This window comes from Rattus norvegicus, chromosome 11 (assembly GCF_021556685.1).
Source record: "Rattus norvegicus strain SHRSP/BbbUtx chromosome 11, alternate assembly SHRSP_T2T, whole genome shotgun sequence".
NCBI classification, from domain to species: Eukaryota; Metazoa; Chordata; class Mammalia; order Rodentia; family Muridae; genus Rattus; species Rattus norvegicus.
The window spans coordinates 81,695,546-81,715,149 of NC_141544.1; the positions used below are offsets into that span (position 1 = coordinate 81,695,546).

Here is a 19,604-nt window from a genome sequence, read left to right on the forward strand (position 1 = left end):
AAGATCTGGTAAATAAAACACCAGGAGTCAGAGTGAGGTCAGCACACCAGTGAATAGACTATACTGTGTAGACTTCATTGTATTTAGATTGCAGGATTCTAGTAGGAAAGTATTTAGATTAAGAGCAAGTGATAGAGAGGGTGGGAACTTCCTACTAAGGGGCTTGTAGGTCAGCCCTGGGTATAGTCCCTAGAGTAAGGAATTCTGCCTTTTGTTAAATCTAGTCATTGTTGAAATTCAATCCCAGTATCATTCAAGTTTGGTATGACTGGTGAGGCATTTGTTGGATAGGTCTAAGATACAAAGTTGTGTAGAGATATTGACGATTTCTTCCTGGATATGAAGATGAATATTATGAAGATTAAAGAGCAGGGCAGGCCAATGGCTATGGTCTCCTGCATGCCTCAGAGTTGAGAGACTGTACAATAGAGTCAAGTATTTTTTCCATAAGCATAGTATTTAAGAAGAAGCATAAATGCTTAATAATTTTGTGTCTTTCTGTACGTAGAGGAGTAACCAATTCTTTTTAGAAATTGCTTTCTGACCTTGAAAGTCCCAGGGGATTGCCTAGTCAGAGTTTTTCAGCATGAGACCCCTCTTGACATTTGAGTATTTAAAAATCCTTTATGGTACTTTCCGGTTCTTGCTTGCTAACGTGTTTATGAGTGCTCACTTGCATGTGTATATGTGCACCCTCAGAGGCCAGGAGAGGATATTAGATCCTCCGGAGTTGGAGGGACAGACAGTTGTGAGCCACCACATACATGGTGGGACTGAGACCAAGGGCTGTGCAAGGGCTCTTAACTACTGAGCCATCGCCCAGCTCCTGTGGGTCTGTATTAATTGCTAATCTCAGAAAAGCCTACACAGCTCTTCTCCTTCTTAGTTTCCTCATACCCCCAAGGTAACACTGATAACATACTTTGGGTTTTAGTATTTTTACATTGAGATTCGTCCCGTATTGTCTCCCCACCTCCCCCCAGCTTTCAATGCTATCATAGCTAGAGAAAGTATTTCTGGTCAAACTCCTTATTCTTTTCTAGCGTTTTGTCATGTTGATATCATGTTCCACCCTCCATTTCAGGGATCAAATCAATACTTGACTTGGTACAAGCTGACCTCTAACTGTGATCTCAGTAATGATATCCATCCTAGATAAATGACATACTGTGAAAGGGATATGCTAGAGTAGTTTCCTTTTGCTTCTAAAAAGAACACTTGAGGGCCTGGGGAGGTAATTCAGAAGATGAAGAGATTGCTCTGCAACTATAAGGCCCTGAATGTTATCCCTAGCATCCACGGTAAAAACAAACAAGCAAGCAAAAAGCAAAACTTGTTGTGGTAGCATGTATTTGTAATCCCAGCTCTGGGATACTAAGACAAGCAGTTCCCTAGGCCTGCTGGTCAGCTAGCTAAACTAAGCAGCAGGCCTCAGGTCCCAGTGTGAGACCCTGTTTTAAAAACCAAGATAACGACTCCTAAAGAACGTCAGCTGAGGTTGACCTCTGGTCACCATACACACAAATATGCATAAGAGCATTTCTGAGGATGACACTCTGAGGTTGTCCTCTGGCCTTTATGTGTACCAGTACAAATGCAGAGACAGACAGACACACACACACACACACACACACACACACACACACACACACACACAGGGAGGGAGAGAGGGAGAGAGAGAGAGAACGAGAACACTGGGGATTGTAACCGCCGGTATTTACACTGAATCTCATTTATAGTTGTCTAGTGTCCGCAGGTATGGTGCTGCCTGCGTTTAATCCCAGGACTTGGGAAGTAGAAGTGGCTGGGTCTCTGTGAGTTTGGGGCTATCCTGGTCTACAAAGCAGGTTCCAAAACAGCCAGGACTGTTACACAGAGAAACCCTGTCTCAAACAGAACAGTCGTGCAGTGTCTGCCCTTATGTATATGGTCTAGCATATGTTATGTTTTCCAGTATTTATACTTTCATTTTACACATATGTATACTGCTTTTAAAAACATTTGCAACATTTGCAACATTTGCAACAATAAAACCCATTTGTAACTTTCCTTGTTTGGATTTTTTTAACTTTATTTTGGTGTGTATGGGTTTTTTCCTGTCTATATATCTATGCTCTGCTTATGTGCCTAGTGCATGTGGAGGCCAGAGGAATGTTGGAGCCCCTGTGGCTGGAGTCCCACAGCCAGTTGTAAATTGCCGTGTGGGTACTGGGAATCAAACCTGGGTTCCCTGGAGGACAGCCAGTGTTCTACCACTGAGCCATCTCTCCAGCTCCGTTGTCTTAAGTGTCATTTCTTACTATAATTTGGCAGGCTTAAATCTGGGTAAGTAGTTAGGAAGCCATTTTTTACCCCAGATAGTTGAGTCACTTAGCTAGCTTCTATTTCTCTTTAAAGGAGGGTTATGGTTAAACTCCTACCACAAGAAACTAGAGGATTACGTCCTGGGACCCACTTTACTCTAAGCAGTGAAAAGACTCGGGTGAAGATGGGTTATGCATCTTGTTTGTGTCTATGACAGCTTTATCAGTTCTGCCTCCAAGAACTTCTCTCAGCCAAACCCATTTCAAAGGCTTTGACTTGTCTAGGTAACGGTTATGTGTGGAGAAATATCCATCCAAACAATTATGGTTGAACAGGCTAGCCAAACTTTATCTTGCCTGTTGAAATGCTTTTCAAATAGCGTTAGGGTTAGGGAGATAGCCCAGTCAGAAAACTGCCTTCTAAGTGGCAGGGCCTGAGTTAACTGCCTAGCGCCCATGCGAGACACGGTGACACACATTTGAAATCCTAATGCAGAGAGTGGCTTGGTAGCCGATGGGAGAATGTAAAGATATTTGGGGCTTACTAGGCAGCCAGCGCAGCATAATTGATCATCTCAAAAGAGAGAGACAGCATTTCTGAGGATGACACTCTGAGGTTGTCCTCTGGCCTCCATGTGTACCTGTATAAATACTCCCCACCCCCACACACACAGATGCATGCACACACTCATGAGAAAAGGTGCTTATTCTCCATGGTGAACTTACACCTAAGGATGCTTAGATGTAACTTACTTACATCTAAGGTTCAGGCAAGAACGGAGTAACCCAATACCACTTTGTGAACTTCAAGTTAATTCTGTGTCTCATCTCTGAAAATATGTATATCAGTAAGAATACTACAAGGCTTGGTAAATGATGTAAATACAAATTTTAGAGGCGTATGTTTCTTCCAAATGAGCATCCACCAAGCATAGTGTGCGTGGGTACCGTAGAAGAGCTTTGTTTCTCTGTAGCTTTAGCATCTCAAGGTCACTCTCTTGTGGGAAAGGAAGGTTCTTTAGCTTTGTTCAGAGTACTCAGAGGTCCGAGGACTTGAGTGTTGTAGTCAAGAATGATGTCTGCGTCATGGTACTCTTTAAGAAGTTAATTGGGATTGGCCCAGAATGAATCAGACCGCGGGTATGCAGCCACTTGCTAAACCAAGCTGGCTGTCAGGCCTGTAAGGCTTGATTGTAGTTTGTTGGAATGCGAAAACTGAGTCACTCAGAACAGGCCAGAGGCTCATTAGCCCTGTTGAATCATAGGATATGCAGCCGGTGGGCAGCAGTTGGCTGTCAGTTGGCCTCCGGAATGGCACTTTCTCATAATATAAAAATAAGTGGCACTTTGAGCGATTGCCTTAGTTCTGTGGACATTTTAGGACTGGTATAAAAATGTAAGAAAAGTTTGGTGAGTCGATATTTCTGTAAGATAAGGTCACTCTGTTGCTCATGCTGGCCTGGAACTCTCTTTGTAATACAGGCCGGCCTTCAGTTTGAAGCCTCCTGAATGCTAGGATTATGGGAGTGAACCACCATACCCAGCTGGTGGTTCAAACATTTAATAAGGAAAAGAAAGCCTGACTGTCTCCCAGTTCAAACAAATTCTTGTTCTCAGGCTTCAGAGCCAGTCGCAATCCTCCCAGCGCTCGTTTGTGGACGATTCTCCTACCCCACGCCTGTCGCCCACTCATCTCGGGACTTTACTTGTTGGCCTTTACTCAGTTACTTCCCTAAAAGAGTGCAGAACAGGCACGGAAGACCGGTTTTGCATTGATGGAAGGGATTACAGTTCAGATTCCGTCCTCCACTGTTGTGCTCGTGACATAAAGTACCCATGACGAAGTGTCCTGAAGGCCTCTTCTGTGTCCTGGGATCATCATGGAAAAGGAAAGCGCAGTAGTCTACTAGTGAAAAAGAGGATGATGTAATGTGTGCAGTTCATAGCTGGGACCAAGGGGCCAAGTGTGTGTGACACATCATCTCATGCTTCCCTCATCCAGCAGATCAGCACGTCCAGCTCCTGCGCTCAACTGTGTCTGCCCTTGGGTGTTTACTGTTTAAAGGCTGTGGCAAGAGAGTGCCAGGGATTAAGAGAGACCAGTTTGATCAAGGCAGCAATTTTCTGACTTTTCCAGTGAAGTACATCAAACAGTCTAGGAGGTGACAGCCGCCTGGTTTGAGGACATGTCTCAACGTGACTTCAGTACAAACTTAAAACCTTTTTGTTTTAATGCCCTCTTAAAAATCACAGGAAAAAAATGGGTGACCTGGGGGTGCAGCTCAGTAGTTAAGAGTGTCTGTCTGATACAAGATCCCTAGCACTGTGTAAAGCTAGAGCTGGTAGCACACGCCTGTCATCTTGGCACCTGGGAGGGAGTGGCAAGAGGATCACAAAGTTCTCCTCAGCCACTTAGTGAGGTCCAGGGCAGCCTAGAATACATGAGACTGTCTCAAAAACATTACAGGTTGTCTGTGTTCTTATCTGTAGTGTGTGTGTGTGTGTGTGTGTGTGTGTGTGTGTGTGTTCATGTGTGTGGTGTGTGTGCATGTGTGTGCCTGTGTGTGTGTGTTTCATGTGTGTGGTGTGTGTGTATGCATGTGTGTGTGAGTGTGTGTGTGTGTGTGTGTGTGTGTGTGTGTGTGTGCATGCCCTCTGCCCTTTACTATGCTCCACTTACTGCTTGGGAATACATAGGGAATAAGAAGAAGGGTTGGCTTGGGCTTGGTTTCTAACATAGAAGGCTTCTGACTTTGGGTTGGAGAAGTGAATCAGTGGTAAAGAGCACTTTCTACTCAGGTTCAATTCCTAGCACCTACAGACAGCTCCCAACCACCTGTAATCCCAGTCTCAGAGGATCCAATGCCTCCTACGTCCACCATCACCAGGCACGCACATGGTCATGGGCAGATGTGTAGGCAAAACATCATTACACATGAGAATTAAAAATCTGTTTGTGATTTTAGGTGGGGGTTCTCAGCTTTAGCCTATGTGTTATCACTATTCAGAAATGGATCTTTTGTTCTGTTGCGTTTCTGAGACAGGGTTTCTCTTTGTAGCCCTTGCTGTCCTGACACTCACTGTGTAGACCAGGCTGGCCTCAAACTCAGAGATCCACCTGCCGTAGCTTCCTAGTACTGGGATTAAAGGTGTGCAGCACCACTGCCTGGCTCAGAAATGGGATGCCCTCCTAAAACCACAAATACCCACAATATGCCGTGCAAGTGTGAGGGTTTGAGTCTTTATAACGAACAGTAATACTCTCAGGGCAGAGCCTAATGTTGAAGTAAGAAATTAATAGGGGAGAGAAGGTTAGCATGCAGGACGGGAGACTCCGTTTTCCGTTTCTTTTTCTTTCTTCCTTCCTTCCTTTCTTTCTTTCTTTCTTTTTAAAATTCATTTCTTATATATAAGTACACTGTAGCTGTCTTCAGACACACCAGAAGAGGGCATCGAATCTCTTTACAGATGGTTGTGAGCCACCATGTGGTTGCTGGGAATTGAACTCAGGACCTCTGGAAGAGTAGTCGGGTGCTCTTAACCGCTGAGCCATCTCTCCAGCCCCTCTTTTTCTTTCTTTATTTTTTGATCTGTTTGATCGGGATCAGGCACAACAAGCTTAACTAACCATTTGGTACAATTTCAGGAGAGAGCACTGGCAGCTGCTGGGTAATTTGAAGACTACTGTGGAGGGTTTGGTGTCGGCCAACTGCCCCAATGTCTGGTCCAAGTATGGGGGTCTGGAGCGGCTTTGCAGGGACATGCAGAACATTCTGTATCATGGGCTCATCCATGACCAGGTATGTAGAACTCATCCCCTCCCCTCCTCTGTATCCAGGACACTCACTGAGTGCCTGATATGCCATAGCTGTTGGAGCCATGAGTAAACCGCCGGGGTCAGCAGGCAGCACATCAGCAAGATCTTAGTCAGTTTGTCTCCTGTCGATTCTAAAACAAGGATGAAACTCTCCTAGTTATTGATTTATTACCTTTCAGCTCTTGAGGTCAGAATTCTCAAGTAAGCTTCATTAGGCTCAAACCAAGGTGTCTGCCATGCTGTGATCTAGGAAATTCTAAACATTTCTTTCTTAATTTTTTCTCTTCTCCTTCTCCTGATGTTGTTTTGTGTATGTATTTCTTTGTTCGTTTCAAGACACGATGTATAACCCTGGCTATTCTGGAACTTGCTCTGTAGACCAGGCTGACCTTGAACTGCAGAGATCTGCCTGCCTCTGCCTCCTCCTGAGTGCTGGGATTAAAGGCCTGGGCCACCATTGCCAGACTAAAAGTTCCTTCTTTCTTGTCTTTTCAGCTTCTAAGCTTTGTCTCTTGTATTCTTTGACTGTTGGCCTCCACTTTTTAAAACCCAGGAGTACAATGTCTTGAAATTTATTTCTGCTATTGTATCATAACCTTTCCTTTCTGTGAGCTCTGTCTTTCTTCAGGGCTCTTATAATAACACTGGTCTGACCTGCAAGACCTCCTCATCTCTAGATTACTAAGTCAATTCCATCTGAAAAATCCCTCTTTCCATAAAAAGTAACAGTTATGAGTCATCCACTTAGATTCTAAGGCCTAGAACATGGCATCTTAGAAGACGTTGGGTGGTGGTGGTGGTGGTGGTCGTCGTCGTGGTCGTCGTCTTCTTCTTCTTCTTCTTCTTCCTCTTCTTCCTCTTCTTCCTCTTCTTCTTCTTCTTCTTCTTCTTCTTCTTCTTCTTCTTCTTCTTCTTCTTCTTTCTCCTCCTCCTCTTCTTCCTTTCCTTCCTCCTCCTTCTTCTTCCTCTTCTTCCTCCTCCTTCTTCCTCCTCTTCTTCCTCCTCTTCCTCCTCCTCCTTCTTCCTCCTCCTCTTCCTTCTCTTCCTCCTCCTCCTTCCTACTCCTCCTCCTCCTTCTTTCTTCCTCCTCCTCCTTCCTCCTCCTCTTCTTCCTCTCTCCTCCTCCTCCTTCCTCCTCCTTCCTCCTCCTCCTCTTCCTCTTCCTCCTCCTCCTTCTTCCTCTTCTTCTTCCTCTCTCCTCCTCCTCCTTCCTCCTCCTTCCTCTTCTTCCTCCTCCTCCTCTTCCTCTTCCTCTTCCTCTTCTTCTTCTTCTTCTTCTTGACATAGGACCTCCTTGTGTACCCCTGGCAGCCCTGGAACTCATTATGTAAACCAGGCTGGTACTTGAGAGGCAGAATCAGGCTGGCCTAGGACTCACAGAGATCTTCCTGCCTCTCCCTCCGAAGTGCTGGGATTAAAGATGTGTATCACAGTGCCTGACTTTTTTTTTTTCTTTTTTTAGTTAGAGTGATTATTTTTAAATTATTTGTTTATTTATATCTATAGTAATTTGCCCGAATGTTTATCTGTGTGCTATCTGATGCCTGTGCCTCAGATCAGAGGAGGCTGTCAGATCCCCTGGGACTAGAGTTAACAGATGCGTGTAACTAAACTAGAATTAAACTCATGTCCTCTGGAAGAGAGCCAGCACTCTTAACAACTAAACCATCTCTCCAGCCCCTAGAAGCCATTTTCATCAGCCATAGTCCTAGTCTCATCTGTATAAATAAAGGTAATAGTATTTATCTTATAGAGAAAATCTATAGAACAATAAATAAGGTAGCATCTAAATCTGCCTTGCATAGCTTGTGGACATAACCAGTGAGCTGCTCAGCAGGTAAAGACACCCCTACACCTAACAACCTGAGTGTGGTTGCTGGGACACACTTGATGGAAGAGAACTAACTGCCAGCTGTCTCTGACTGCACAGCGTGTGTGTGTGCATAACCATACAGAACTAATTAAAAACTCGAAGTAATAATAGTTTTCCTATTTCATGTTGTCCTGTGGTATATATAATTAAGAACATTGAAAATTTGAAAACAACTTAATTCAGTGAAGTCTTACTATCTCCCTTACCACTGGTGATCTTGCAGTGCTGTTTAAGAAAATGCCATTCCGGGGCTGGGGATTTAGCTCAGTGGTAGAGTGCTTGCCTAGGAAGCGCAAGGCCCTGGGTTCGGTCCCCAGCTCCAAAAAAAAGAACCAAAAAAAAAAAAAAAAAAAAAGAAAAGAAAATGCCATTCCTTTAATCTCAGCACATGGGAGGCAGAGACAGTGTGATATTGTGAGTTCAAGGCCAGCCTGGTCTACAGAGTGAATTCCAGGCCAGCCAGGGCTACAGAGAAACCTTTTCTCAAAAAACAAAGAAGAAAACGATGTCCATGTTATCTAATAGAAGGACCATCTCTCCCTCGGTTAGTAAGTACAGTACTGTTGACACCATCATTGCTTGGTCTGTATGGTATTATCTTCTGATGTCACAGGAAGCACTGTCCCAAGTCTGTGACATTCTTCTGTTCCTATCCCTGAATTTCTTCTTGGAGTAAAGAAGAAATTTAATTTTTAAAAAATTACACTTATTTGTTCGTTTGTTTTTGTGTACATGTATGTGAAGATCAGAGGACAACTTGCAGGACCCTCTCCGCTGAGAGAGGGCTGGAACTCAGGGCATTAGACGTGGCAGTACCCGCACCTGCTGAGCCATGTCCCTTGCCCGTTACAGGGTTCTAAAGGTGGAGTCATTGTGTGAACTCTTATGTCCCCCTCTTTTTCCTTGAAGCGGTCTCTTGTCACCCATGTGCCTGTGACACTCGGCTCAGACCTCAGTGCCGAGTTCCAGGTCTGAACCTGCTGTCTCCCTCACACTATCGTGTGGCTGTCGGTCCTACCCAACAAGCAGGGCAAGGCTAAGTGTCTTTCTCAGGGGACTGCATTCCATCCCGATCCTCTTCGTGCCAGTTTGTAGCATTGACCTACCCAGTGTTCCATCCACAAGTTTGGGATGCACGCCAGAAAGTTTCCTTAAAAACAAAATGCAAGTTTCCCAGGCTGGTGACCAAAATAGCTGCCAGATTAGTGGTGCTGTCATTCAGTGGTTAAAGTGCTTGTGCCTTGATAACAAAAGTTCTTTTCTTGGCCCTGTTACTAATTTTACATTGTCACATAGTAACACAGCCAGATTACACGATAGTTTCACTATCTTTACTACAAAGGGAGAAATGTGGAGACTTTCAAACAAAACAAGCTTGCACATGCAGAATGGTGTTAGCATATCTTGTTAGAATTCTTAAAAAACGACAGCATGAAAACCACTATTCAGAGTGAAGCATGTTAAAGAATGCATCCAAGCACTCACAACACTAGCATCAGTAAGTGTGAGTAGAGAAAACCACGTGGCGTGCGGACGTCCACACAGGCAGCATGTATAGGCACATAGTACACTGAGGCTGCAGGGGGAAACCTGAAACTGCAGCTCCATGTCAGTTTTACTGCAGCCCTGTGCCTTGTTAAAGTCTAAGAGTTCAAGTCGGTCCGTGCCAGACTTGTTTTTCCCCTGTCGTTTCCTTCCAGAAAGTTCAGTGCTTTCAAAGGTTTCAGGCTGCTGTGTCATCGGGAAGCTATTCTGGGTGCTGTGTCCTTGGAAAGAGGAAGGGACACATGATTCCTGTTGGTCATTTCTCCTCTTTGTTTTCAAAAAGATGTGTTATAGATGTGAGCTCTGTTTTCTCGTCATCACCCAGGGCTCTGGGGAGCTGTAACGGCATGACAGTAGTCTTAGCGGGGTGTCATTGTTGTCAGCCACATCTGGCACACTTTGACTGCTCCTGCAAGGCCAGTGCATTGATAACATCTCTGTTCTGCTGCTTAGGAATTTGGAGACAGTCCCTGAGGTGGCTCTGCTGAGTAGAAGTGACAGGGCCCCTCCCCCTAGCACAAGAAGAAACTGCTTAGCCACATAGATGGCCCAATTATAATGATTTATTTTTTATGTGTATATTGTCTACATGTATGTATGTGCACCGTGAGTGTGCCCGGTGCCTGTGGAAGCCAGAAGAGGGTATTGGATGCCCTGGAACTGCAGGTCCAGGCAGCTGTGGGCCACATGTGAGTGCTGGGAACTGGCCTTTACAAGAGCAGCCATATTTCTCTGTTTGTAGCCCTGGTTGTCTTGGAACTCAGTCTACAGACTAGGCTCTCTGTTTCCCAGTGCTAGGATTAAAGTTGTGTGCCACTGTGCCTAGCTCATAATACATTCCTTATTTGTTCAAACTTTGACATACGCCATAACGATTCAGAAAAATAAATCTCACCCATAAACTTAGTACCAAGTAATACTGGCAGCCTTTGTGGAAGCAGGCAATTCTCTTCCTCTCCCTCCTTCCCTCTCCTTCCTGCCCTTCTGTTCTATCTCTGTCTGTGTCTGTCTCTCTGTCTCTGCCCCCCCCTCGTGTGTGTGTGTGTGTGTGTGTGTGTGTGTGTGTGTGTGTGTGTGTGTGTGTGTGTGTGTGTGTGTGTGTGTGTGTGTGTGTGTGTGTGTGTGTGTGTGTGGTGTGTGTGTGTGTGTGTGGTGTGTGTGTGTGTTTCCGGGCTGCAGTGATCTGCTCACTCTCTTGGTTTGGCAGGTCTGTTGCCGCCAGGCTGATTACTGGCAGTTTGTGAAAGACATTCGGTGGCTCAGCCCGCACTCAGCCCTTCACGTTGAAAAGGTAAGATTCTGGATATTCTGTTGGAAAAGTCTTTTCTCCCCGAGATAGATGTCACTGATAAGAGGGGAGGCTTACCCAACCAAGCAGCCTTACAAGTTCATTACTCCAGAGTGCTTTCTCATCTCCTGGGACAGGGGGAAAGAGTTGAATGAAACCCTTAAAAAAAAGTCACACCTTTAATCCCAGAGCTTGATAGTCAAAGGCAGGTGGATCTCTTGAGTTCAAGGGTAGCCTGGTCTACTGAGCAAGTTAAGACGGCCAGTCCTACACAGAGAGACCCTGTCTTAAAACAACAACAACAACAATCACACAAACAAACAAAAAAATCTAGGACCAATGGCAAGAATTTGAGTGCAGCCGATAGCCGACCATGGAAGAAAGGTGCGTCGGGCAGGAAGGAGAGCAGTCTCTGGAGCCCGGGCCCAGCACTCTGAGCCGCCTTAGGAGCTTTGGCTGCTCTGGATTCTCGTCTGCAGCTCCACACAGTGCTCCATGTCACAGCCAGGGAAACCGTCCACAAAGGTGCACAGCTGGCTCTTGAACAGTCACTGACCATACTGTGTCTGCGCTTCACTTTTATCATAGAAGAGTGTAAATGCATCAGTTAGAGGAATGAAATGGCTCGGAATACACACCCGTCGGCTGCCCTCTCTAGTCCCCTTTGTATGGCCTCTTTTGCTTCACATGTGTCCCGGCTGTTGGGTTTGTTGCTAAGATGAGGTCAGGAGATATACTCACACTTTTTCTAAATATTCAGAGAGCAAAGCCTCAGGGTTTCATACTGGCCTGTGTATGAGAAAAGGCTGGGACCTGCTATTTTCTTTACCTCCTCATCCTTCCTTCCTTCTCTCCTTCCTTCCTTTCTTCCTCCCTTCCTTCCCTCCTTCCTACATCTTTCCCTTCCTTCCTTTCGTCCTTCTCCCTTCCTTCCCTCCCTCTCTTCCATTCATTCATTCATTCATTCATTCATTCATTCTGTTCTGTCTGCTGAGGTAGAGTTTCAGTAGGTAGCCCAGGCTGCCCTTGAGTTAACAGGTAGGTGCTGCCGCCCCTAAGATGTTGTGCTGTAGACATTGCTACTGATGTACTCTGTGGTGCCCATCCCAGCTGTGAAACCTTATTCTTAGAAACACTGAAGGAGGAGGAGGTTCCAGAGGTTGTTATAACTAGAACTCTTAGAGAACCTTGAGGCTGCATGGCTCAGTGGTTAAGAGCCCTGGCTTTTCTTGCAGAGGACCTGGGCTCAATGCCCAGTACCAACAACCAACTATAATTTCCAGTCCCTGGGAATATGATGCCTTCTTCTGAACTCTATAGGCAACACATCTATTTGATACACAAACATATATTCAGGCAAAACATTTATACAATAAAAGAAGCAAAAACTGGGAAAAATGTCGGTGGTTTTTTTTTTCCTGTAGACCCACCATCTACATACACGAATACCACATTTCTCTCTGAAGGCTTTCTGAGATAGAGGAGTCAGAGAGGTCAAGAGGTCACAGTCCTTCCTGTGCCTATCCTAGAGTAGTAGCTCTTTGGAGATAGGACTCAGAGAGCCAAACCCAGCAGCCTCGCTTGTCCTAGGACTATCTCCCAGGGCTCACCTGGGGCTCGCTGGGTAGAAGATCCACCTGTCCTTTATCCTCCTCCTCCTGTCCCTTCTGGAAGCTAGCTAGAGAAGATAGCTCTTGGTAGCCTGCCTTACCTGTGTTTAGTGTGGCTCTCAGGACACTTGGCTGTGCCTGCCAGGGCCTGTGTTTGACTTGGGCTCTTTGCCTCCACAGTTCATCAGTTTGCATGAGAGTGGCCAGAGCGACACCAACAGCGTGAGTGAACACACTGTCGCAGAGCTGTGGCTGCAGCACAGCCTGCAGTGCCACTGTCTCTCAGCCCAGCTCCGGCCTCTGCTTGGGGACAGACAGTACATGAGAAAATTCTACACAGGTAAGTAGAGGCCGCGCCGGGCTTCGTGTGTACTCCATGTTCTCTTTCATCCCTCTCGTCCTCTGTAGAGCACTTCTGAAGCCAGCGTCTCCTGAATTTCACTTGATGCCATCAGCTCTCTCAAACACACAGCCAGTCTTCCTCTCCCCGCCCATGATCACACCCATGCTCCTGTGCTGGTCCAGGCAGACTGAGGGACAAGTGCATGAGCTGAGTGTTTCATGTGCTGCTCACTGTTGGAGCCGGCAGTAGGACTGGTATTTTCTAAGCAGCGAGCCTAGCTGATTTGGCCAGAGGCACACAGAGCTAGGATCCAATTCTGGGCCTCTCTGATTGTGAGACTCCAATTGTAGGGACCGCTGGGTCATTGGACCACTTCCCAGGTGAAGTATATTCTCTCTGTCCCACTGGAGTTCTAATCAAAAAGATTAAAAGAATAAAAAAATTCTCTGCAGCTGGAGAGATCCGTAAGGCATGGCATGCAAAACGATTATGTGAAATTCTCAATGCAGAGCAGCACAGACAGCGCCCTAGCAAGAAAATATTACGACCAAATGGTGAAACCAGGAGGCAAATAAATCCTTAAGTTCTAGACACTGGGCAAATATGACATAAACTCACCAGGAGCATATTTGAAATGTTCATTAATTGAAAGAACCAGAGGGCACAAAGCAAGCAGAAATCACAGGACAGTGTGAAAAAAAAAAAGATAGGTGCTAAGACTTAAAATGCAGTAATTATATTAGGAGGGGGAAAAAAATCTATGCATGCATTGGAAAGGAGGCTGTATACAATAGAAGGGAAAATGATTGAATTTGAAATGAAATCAGATAAAGCCCCTTGGAATGCTTCCCTGGGAGATTAACACAGAAGTGGAGAACACCGAGAGGGGAATGGCCCTTCCTATACTTTACTTGTCCCCGAGTCCCTTCTCTACACAGAGGCACACTTTTCCTCTTTCCTCTGTCTCTTTCTCTAAGCTTCTCTCTTCAGCACTGTGGTACCTGTTCTCTTCCTAGAAACTGCCTTCCTGCTGAGTGGCGCCCACGTCACAGCCATGCTCCAGTGCCTAGAAGCAGTGGAACAGAACAACCCGCGGCTCCTGGCTCAGATTGACGCATCTATGGTAAAGGGGCAAGGAGTCGGCCGAGTCTGTCCTGGGCCTCTCCACTGTAGCTCATGGCTTCCTCACTGAGGCAGCTGTGAGCTGACTTAGGTTTTAAATGCTTGTAAAGAGCTGGGGTGGTGCTATGTGACTGCTGTCTTAGTCTGCTCTCTCTTGCTGTAACAAAACATCTTGACCTAGAGCAACTCAGGGAGGAGAAAGCTTGTTTGGTTGACAACCCCGAGTCCTGGTCCACTGAGACAGGAACTCAGGCAGGAGCTGATGCTGAGGCCGTGGAAGGACGCACTCGCTTGCTTCCTCCCCATGGCGTGCTCGGCCTGTTGGTTTTGTTTTTGTTTTTGTTCTTTCTATTCTTTTCTCACATATTCCATCCCAACTACAGTTTCTCCTCTACCTTCCCTCTCCCCCAGATCTACCTCACCTTAGAAAGGAGCAGGCTTCCCAGGGATATCAATCAAAGCAAGCATAGCAAGCTACAAAATCAGACAAAGAAATAAGTTCCAAGCTAGCTTCAGCTATGAGGTCCAAGCTTAAAAATAAAAAAAGGAAAGAGGAGGGGAAGGGGAGGGGGTGGGAGGGGAGGGGAGGGGCCTAGACGAGGATGGAAAGGAAGGAAGCAAAAGTCCCTACTCCATTGTCAACATCTCAGTCCACACACCTTGTAGATGGAGGTCTCCTGTCTGCTGTTGTTTTAATGTTGACTGTGTCACCGTCCACGGAACACTTCCCTTCTGCCAGGCACACAGCGGTACTTATTCACGTGTATTTAATCCTCGTGACTCTGAGAGCAAGACATTAATCTCACTCTAAAGAAAGTCACTCAAGGCTGGGGTGGCTCAGTGGGTATAGTGCTTGGTGCAAAAGCAGGACCTCAGTTCAGATTCCCAGAAGCCATGCACAGCCACTCATGAAGGTGTGAGGTCTGACTGCAGCACCCGGTACTGCTGACCAGTCAGTCTAGGCGTTGATTCTCAGCCTTCCTCATGCTGAGACCATTTAATACAGGTCCTCATGTCGTGGCGAGCCCCACCATAAAATTACTTTTGTTGCTACTTCATAACTGAAATTTTGGTACTGTTATGAATCATAACGTAAGTATCTGTGTTTTCCAATGGTCTTAGGTGACCTAAGATGATCCTTAAAAGGGTCATTTGACAAACCCCCCCAAATGGCCCAAAGGTTGAGAACCACTGGTCTAGCCTAACTGGAAACCTCAAGTTCAGTGAGAGACCCTGTCTCAAAAAGAAGGTGGTGGATGATAGAGGAGGACACCCAATAGTGACCTCTGGCTTCCACATGCTTGTGCACAGGTGAACACATGCATACATGTGAATGTATGACCTACCACACAAGAAGACAGTAAGAAAGAAGAAGTTGAGTCACTAGGGCAGGACCAGACCTGGTGACTCACTGTCGTAACCCTAGCTCCTAGCAGACTAAGAGACCGGGAGATGGACACAAGCTTGAGAGCAGGATAGTTTGAGCTGCGTCATGAGTCCTAGGTCAGCCAAAGTGACACAGCAAGACCTTGTCTCGCCCAGAGCCTGGGTCAGATGCTTGTAAGTGACACGCATGGCTTAGACCACCAGTCTATCCGATTTTTGATTCCACATGCATAATGTATTTATGTGTGGTGTACATACATGTTTGTATGCCTGTTCCCATGTGTGTGGATATACTTGGTGCATGCAGGTGCACATGCATGTGGAGCCCGGAGCCTGATGTTAGGTGCGTCTTCCTTGATTGCTCTCTATTTTATATACTGAGGCAGGGTCTCTAGGGGCACCTGGAGTTTGCTGATACAGCTTGCTCCTGAGGTCCTCTGCTTCCCACGCAGGCTCCCGTGCCCGCTGGAGTTTCCACTGCTGTTGGGGATATGAACTCAGTGTTCACGCTTGCAAAGCAAGTGATCTGTGTTCCGCACCGCCTCCCAGGCTTAGTGTATCTTACAGGGGAAGATACACAGGATTCCAGTGCAGAAGCTGTGGTGCATGGCCAAAGACCAGCTTCTCTCCGGTCCCTGCAGCAATGAGTGCTCTGAGGCCTTTATGCTCCACTCTAAAATGGTTTCTTTTGTTTTAGTTTGCCAGAAAGCAGGAGAGCCCACTGCTGGTCACAAAGAGCCAGAGTCTCACAGCTCTGCCTGGTTCTGCATACACCCCTCCAACCAGCTGTGCTCAGCATTCCTACTTTGGGTCCTCCTCCAGCCTTCACCAGTCCATGCCTCCCAGCCACAGCTCAGGTATGGGTGATGTGTGATTGCTGTGTGTATTTTAGGCCTGGGAAGTAGAGGGCTTCTGTGAGTACTCACGGGCCAGAACCCGTCTCTTGTTTCTTTAGCCTCATCTTCCCTTCCCTCCCCTTCCCTTTCCTTCCCTTCCCTTCCCTTCCCTTCCCTTCCCTTCCCTTCCCTTCCTCCCCCCTCTCTCTCCTTCCTTCCTTTCTTTCTTCCTTTTTTCATTTGTTCGTTCTGTTCTATTTACTGAGATAGAGTTTTATTACGTAGCCTAGGCTGGCCATGATCCTGTAGTTAGGTGTAGGGGTGGGAATCTTCCTGTGTCTGGAGAGCAGAGAGCCTTTGAGAGTGAGTACGGGCTGGGAATCGGCTTGGGCTGGTATGAGTTGTCGAACTTCATGCCTTTGTAATAGGCACCGTAAAAAGGTGTGCGGCAGCAGCTGCTTGATGTGGTGGTGCGTGTCTGTACTCCCAGCACGCAGAAGACAAAGGAGAAGATCGTTGCAGGTTCAAGGGTATCCAGGGCCATGGAATGAGACCCTGCCTTACAAAAGCAAATGGGACGTTATCTATCAGCTAGCATAAAATGGTTTTGTAGCATTATTAGATCAACAGAGCATAACTGGAGGCTTCTGAGCTTCTGCTCCATGTTGCAAATAAGGTCTTTAGTTGCTAGCAACCTTTAGAGTGCCTGCACCATGCTGGATTCTGTTAGAGTCAATTCGTATGGATTCCTTCCTTTGCTCTTTAAAGCAGTCTTGTGAGGTGGTCGTTCCCATGATTCCTCTCTTTTATTTGAGCGGTTCGTGCTGAGAAGCAGGAAAGCCACAAGGCCAAGTACCCGCGCCCTCACCCGCGCCCTCACCTCCCGCAGCCGCTTCTAAACCACCGCGTTACTTTAGGCCGACCTCTTCTAAACCATCGCTTTACTTTAGGCCGACCTCTGCATGACATGTGGGACCACCCTACCTGTGGTCCTGTGTACACCGCAGAACTCCAGCGCTCCTTCCTCTCCCTGTACCCTTTTTATATTCCAGAAAGAAGATCTACTTCCTTCTCACTCTCTGGCCCTCCCTGGCAACCTCAAGAAGACAGGGAGTGCCTCTCAGCAGCAGAGACTCAAACCACCCAAGCTCCACTGCTTTCAGACTCCGCTCTAGCCCAGGATTCCCCACTGACCGCCCAGGACATGAGCTCCAGCACTCTGACTAGCCCCCTCGAGGCATCCTGGGTCAGCAGCCAAAATGACTCCCCCAGTGATGTCAGTGAGGGGCCTGAGTACCTGGCCATTGGCAACCCAGACCCTCATGGCCGGACTGCCAGTTGTCAGAGTCCCAGCAGCAGTGGTGAGAGTAGCAGCTCTCACTTGTTCTCCTGCAGCAGCCCTCAAAAGCCAGATGCTGCTACTGCTGCTGCTGCTGCTGCTGCTGCTTCTCTAGGGGACCAGGAGGCAGGTAGGCAGAGTCAGGCAGGCAGCACCCTTCGCAGATCCAGCTTCTCAGAAGGACAGACAGTCCCTGCCGCCAGCGGGACAAAGAAGAGTCATATTCGCTCCCACTCAGATACCAACATTGCCTCCAGAGGAGCCGCAGGTAAAGATGAGCCTCAACCACCGGTCAGCGGGGTCCCCCTGAGTGCTCGCAGGGCTCTTCCGGGTGACATGATGTCGGTTCTGCCGGGAGAGACGTTATCGTGTAGTACTGAAGCAGCCCGAGCGTGCGATATACTTTCCTTTACACAGTACTGAGTACTAAATGCCTCCCTGATTCTCCCATAGTTCCTTTGTCGGGATGGTGTAAGTATGGAAGTTTTAACTGAATCCTTGACTCAACCTCTGACTTCCGCAGAGTCTTAAAGAGGTCTACAGATATCCTACTACATTCCTTCTGTTGTGATGCCTTAGAGGTTATCATACTGAAGCAGAGTACTGTTCATTTCCTAACGCTATCAACAGGGCTAATAGTGAATATGGGTGGGCGGTGTGGCCTTGGACCAAGTAGGTGGGGCGACTGCTGTCCCTAACCAGACCGAGGCAGTCAGAGAGAAGGATCATTTGCCCTGCACCTCCAACCCCACCTCTGCACATAAAGACAACTGCTAGCCAGGTAGGAGCAAGCTTAGGTGGGTGGGCGCCCGGATTCCACACCACGTCGACCCTGCCTTCCTGGGGTCTGTAGGCTTTGCTCTGGCATCACCTGTGGTAGGACATCCTTACAGTAGGTGTAACATTAACTTTTGTGCTCAAAGCCATTATGGGTCAGCAAAGCCCCAGATACAAAATTAATAAAAATAAAATAGGAAGTATTTAATGAGACAAAATGAAGGTTTCCTTTGGCAACTGGAGCTGGCCCTGTCTCTCTGTAATTTCTAGAAAGATGAGAACTCAGGGCCTTAGCTAAAGCCTGAGTAACAAGTGTTCATCTGTTTTCCTTCAAGGATTTAACGTGACTTGTTTGGACTGTTAGAAAAATCTCCAACTCAAAGCTCTTTCCATGGACATTCTCACTGGGAGAGTGTTGAGGTTGGATCCTAAGGTCACATCTCCTGGAGCCCCGGTGTCTGCTGCACACGAGGGCGATGGTCTTTGAGCATACAAAACTTCCCTGCTCCCCACATCCCAGTATTTGTTACAATGGAACCCAAGGCTTTATTCCTGCTGAGCAAGAGCTCTACAGAGCGAAATTCCCAGCCTCCCTGGCTCCATTCTTGAATCTGTGTGGATTCCAGAAACCATGGTAACCTGCATGGGAAAAGGGAGCTGGAAAGTCCTGGGCAGACGAATCTGAGCATGGGTCTTGTAGCTTCTTGTCCGAGTCACCCCTCCTTCAGCCCCAGTACTCCCTCGTGGGAGTTAATATTACCACTTCTGCCAGGTAAAAGTCACGGGTTAGTTTGGTTTCTCCCTTCTTTCTAATCCTGTTTGTTCTGTCTGGATTCTCCTCTGTACCTCTTTACCTGCAGGAGGCCCCAGGAATATCACCATTATAGTTGAAGATCCCATTGCAGGTTTGGGAGCCAGTCCCCCACCTCTTCTTCCTTTTCTCCCTCTGTGACCACCTCGCTTAGTTCAAAACCTTTTCCAGTTTGGTGTCAAGTCAAGTCTGGCTAGTTTGATCCTGTTGTGGTGCTGGGGCCTATCAGTAAGAAGATACTGGTATTTCACCGGATACATGTCGTGCCCTAAACTTGCTTTCAAATGTCCTAGTCATTCTACCAATGGCTTCTGGAAGCCATAGTCAAGATAAAGCAATTCTGCTTTGCCCAAGGTGAAACAGAGGCCTGCTGTTTGACTAAGGCCTCATGGTGGGTCAGTGGCAGGGCGCATTTTAACTGAAGACTGACTGTTACTATTTCCCTTGACTTAACACCAGAATGTGTCTTACTCCCCGTATGTATCCTTGCATGGGTCTTGCCTGATCAAGAGTCCCTGTTTCCTCTTCCCTTCCAGTCTCCATTCACTTGTGTG

The 19,604-nt window shown here is 46.9% G+C and overlaps 1 protein-coding gene across 4 annotated transcripts in view; it reads left to right on the forward strand.

Moving 5' to 3' along the window:
* Positions 1 to 19,604, forward strand: part of Rubcn (rubicon autophagy regulator) — a 56,704-nt gene that overhangs the window by 12,955 nt on the left and 24,145 nt on the right. For 2 of the 4 annotated variants that reach the window (XM_087576190.1, XM_087576189.1), the window contains exons 2-8: positions 5,950 to 6,103; positions 10,746 to 10,829; positions 12,617 to 12,776; positions 13,796 to 13,902; positions 15,985 to 16,144; positions 17,176 to 17,730; positions 19,100 to 19,144. In XM_087576190.1, the coding sequence (XP_087432316.1) occupies positions 6,065 to 6,103; positions 10,746 to 10,829; positions 12,617 to 12,776; positions 13,796 to 13,902; positions 15,985 to 16,144; positions 17,176 to 17,730; positions 19,100 to 19,144 (1,150 nt within the window). In that variant the 5' untranslated portion in view covers positions 5,950 to 6,064. The remainder of the gene's footprint in view (positions 1 to 5,949; positions 6,104 to 10,745; positions 10,830 to 12,616; positions 12,777 to 13,795; positions 13,903 to 15,984; positions 16,145 to 17,175; positions 17,731 to 19,099; positions 19,145 to 19,604) is intronic. The other 2 variants (XM_087576191.1, NM_001427089.1) reach the window with 1 other exon arrangement.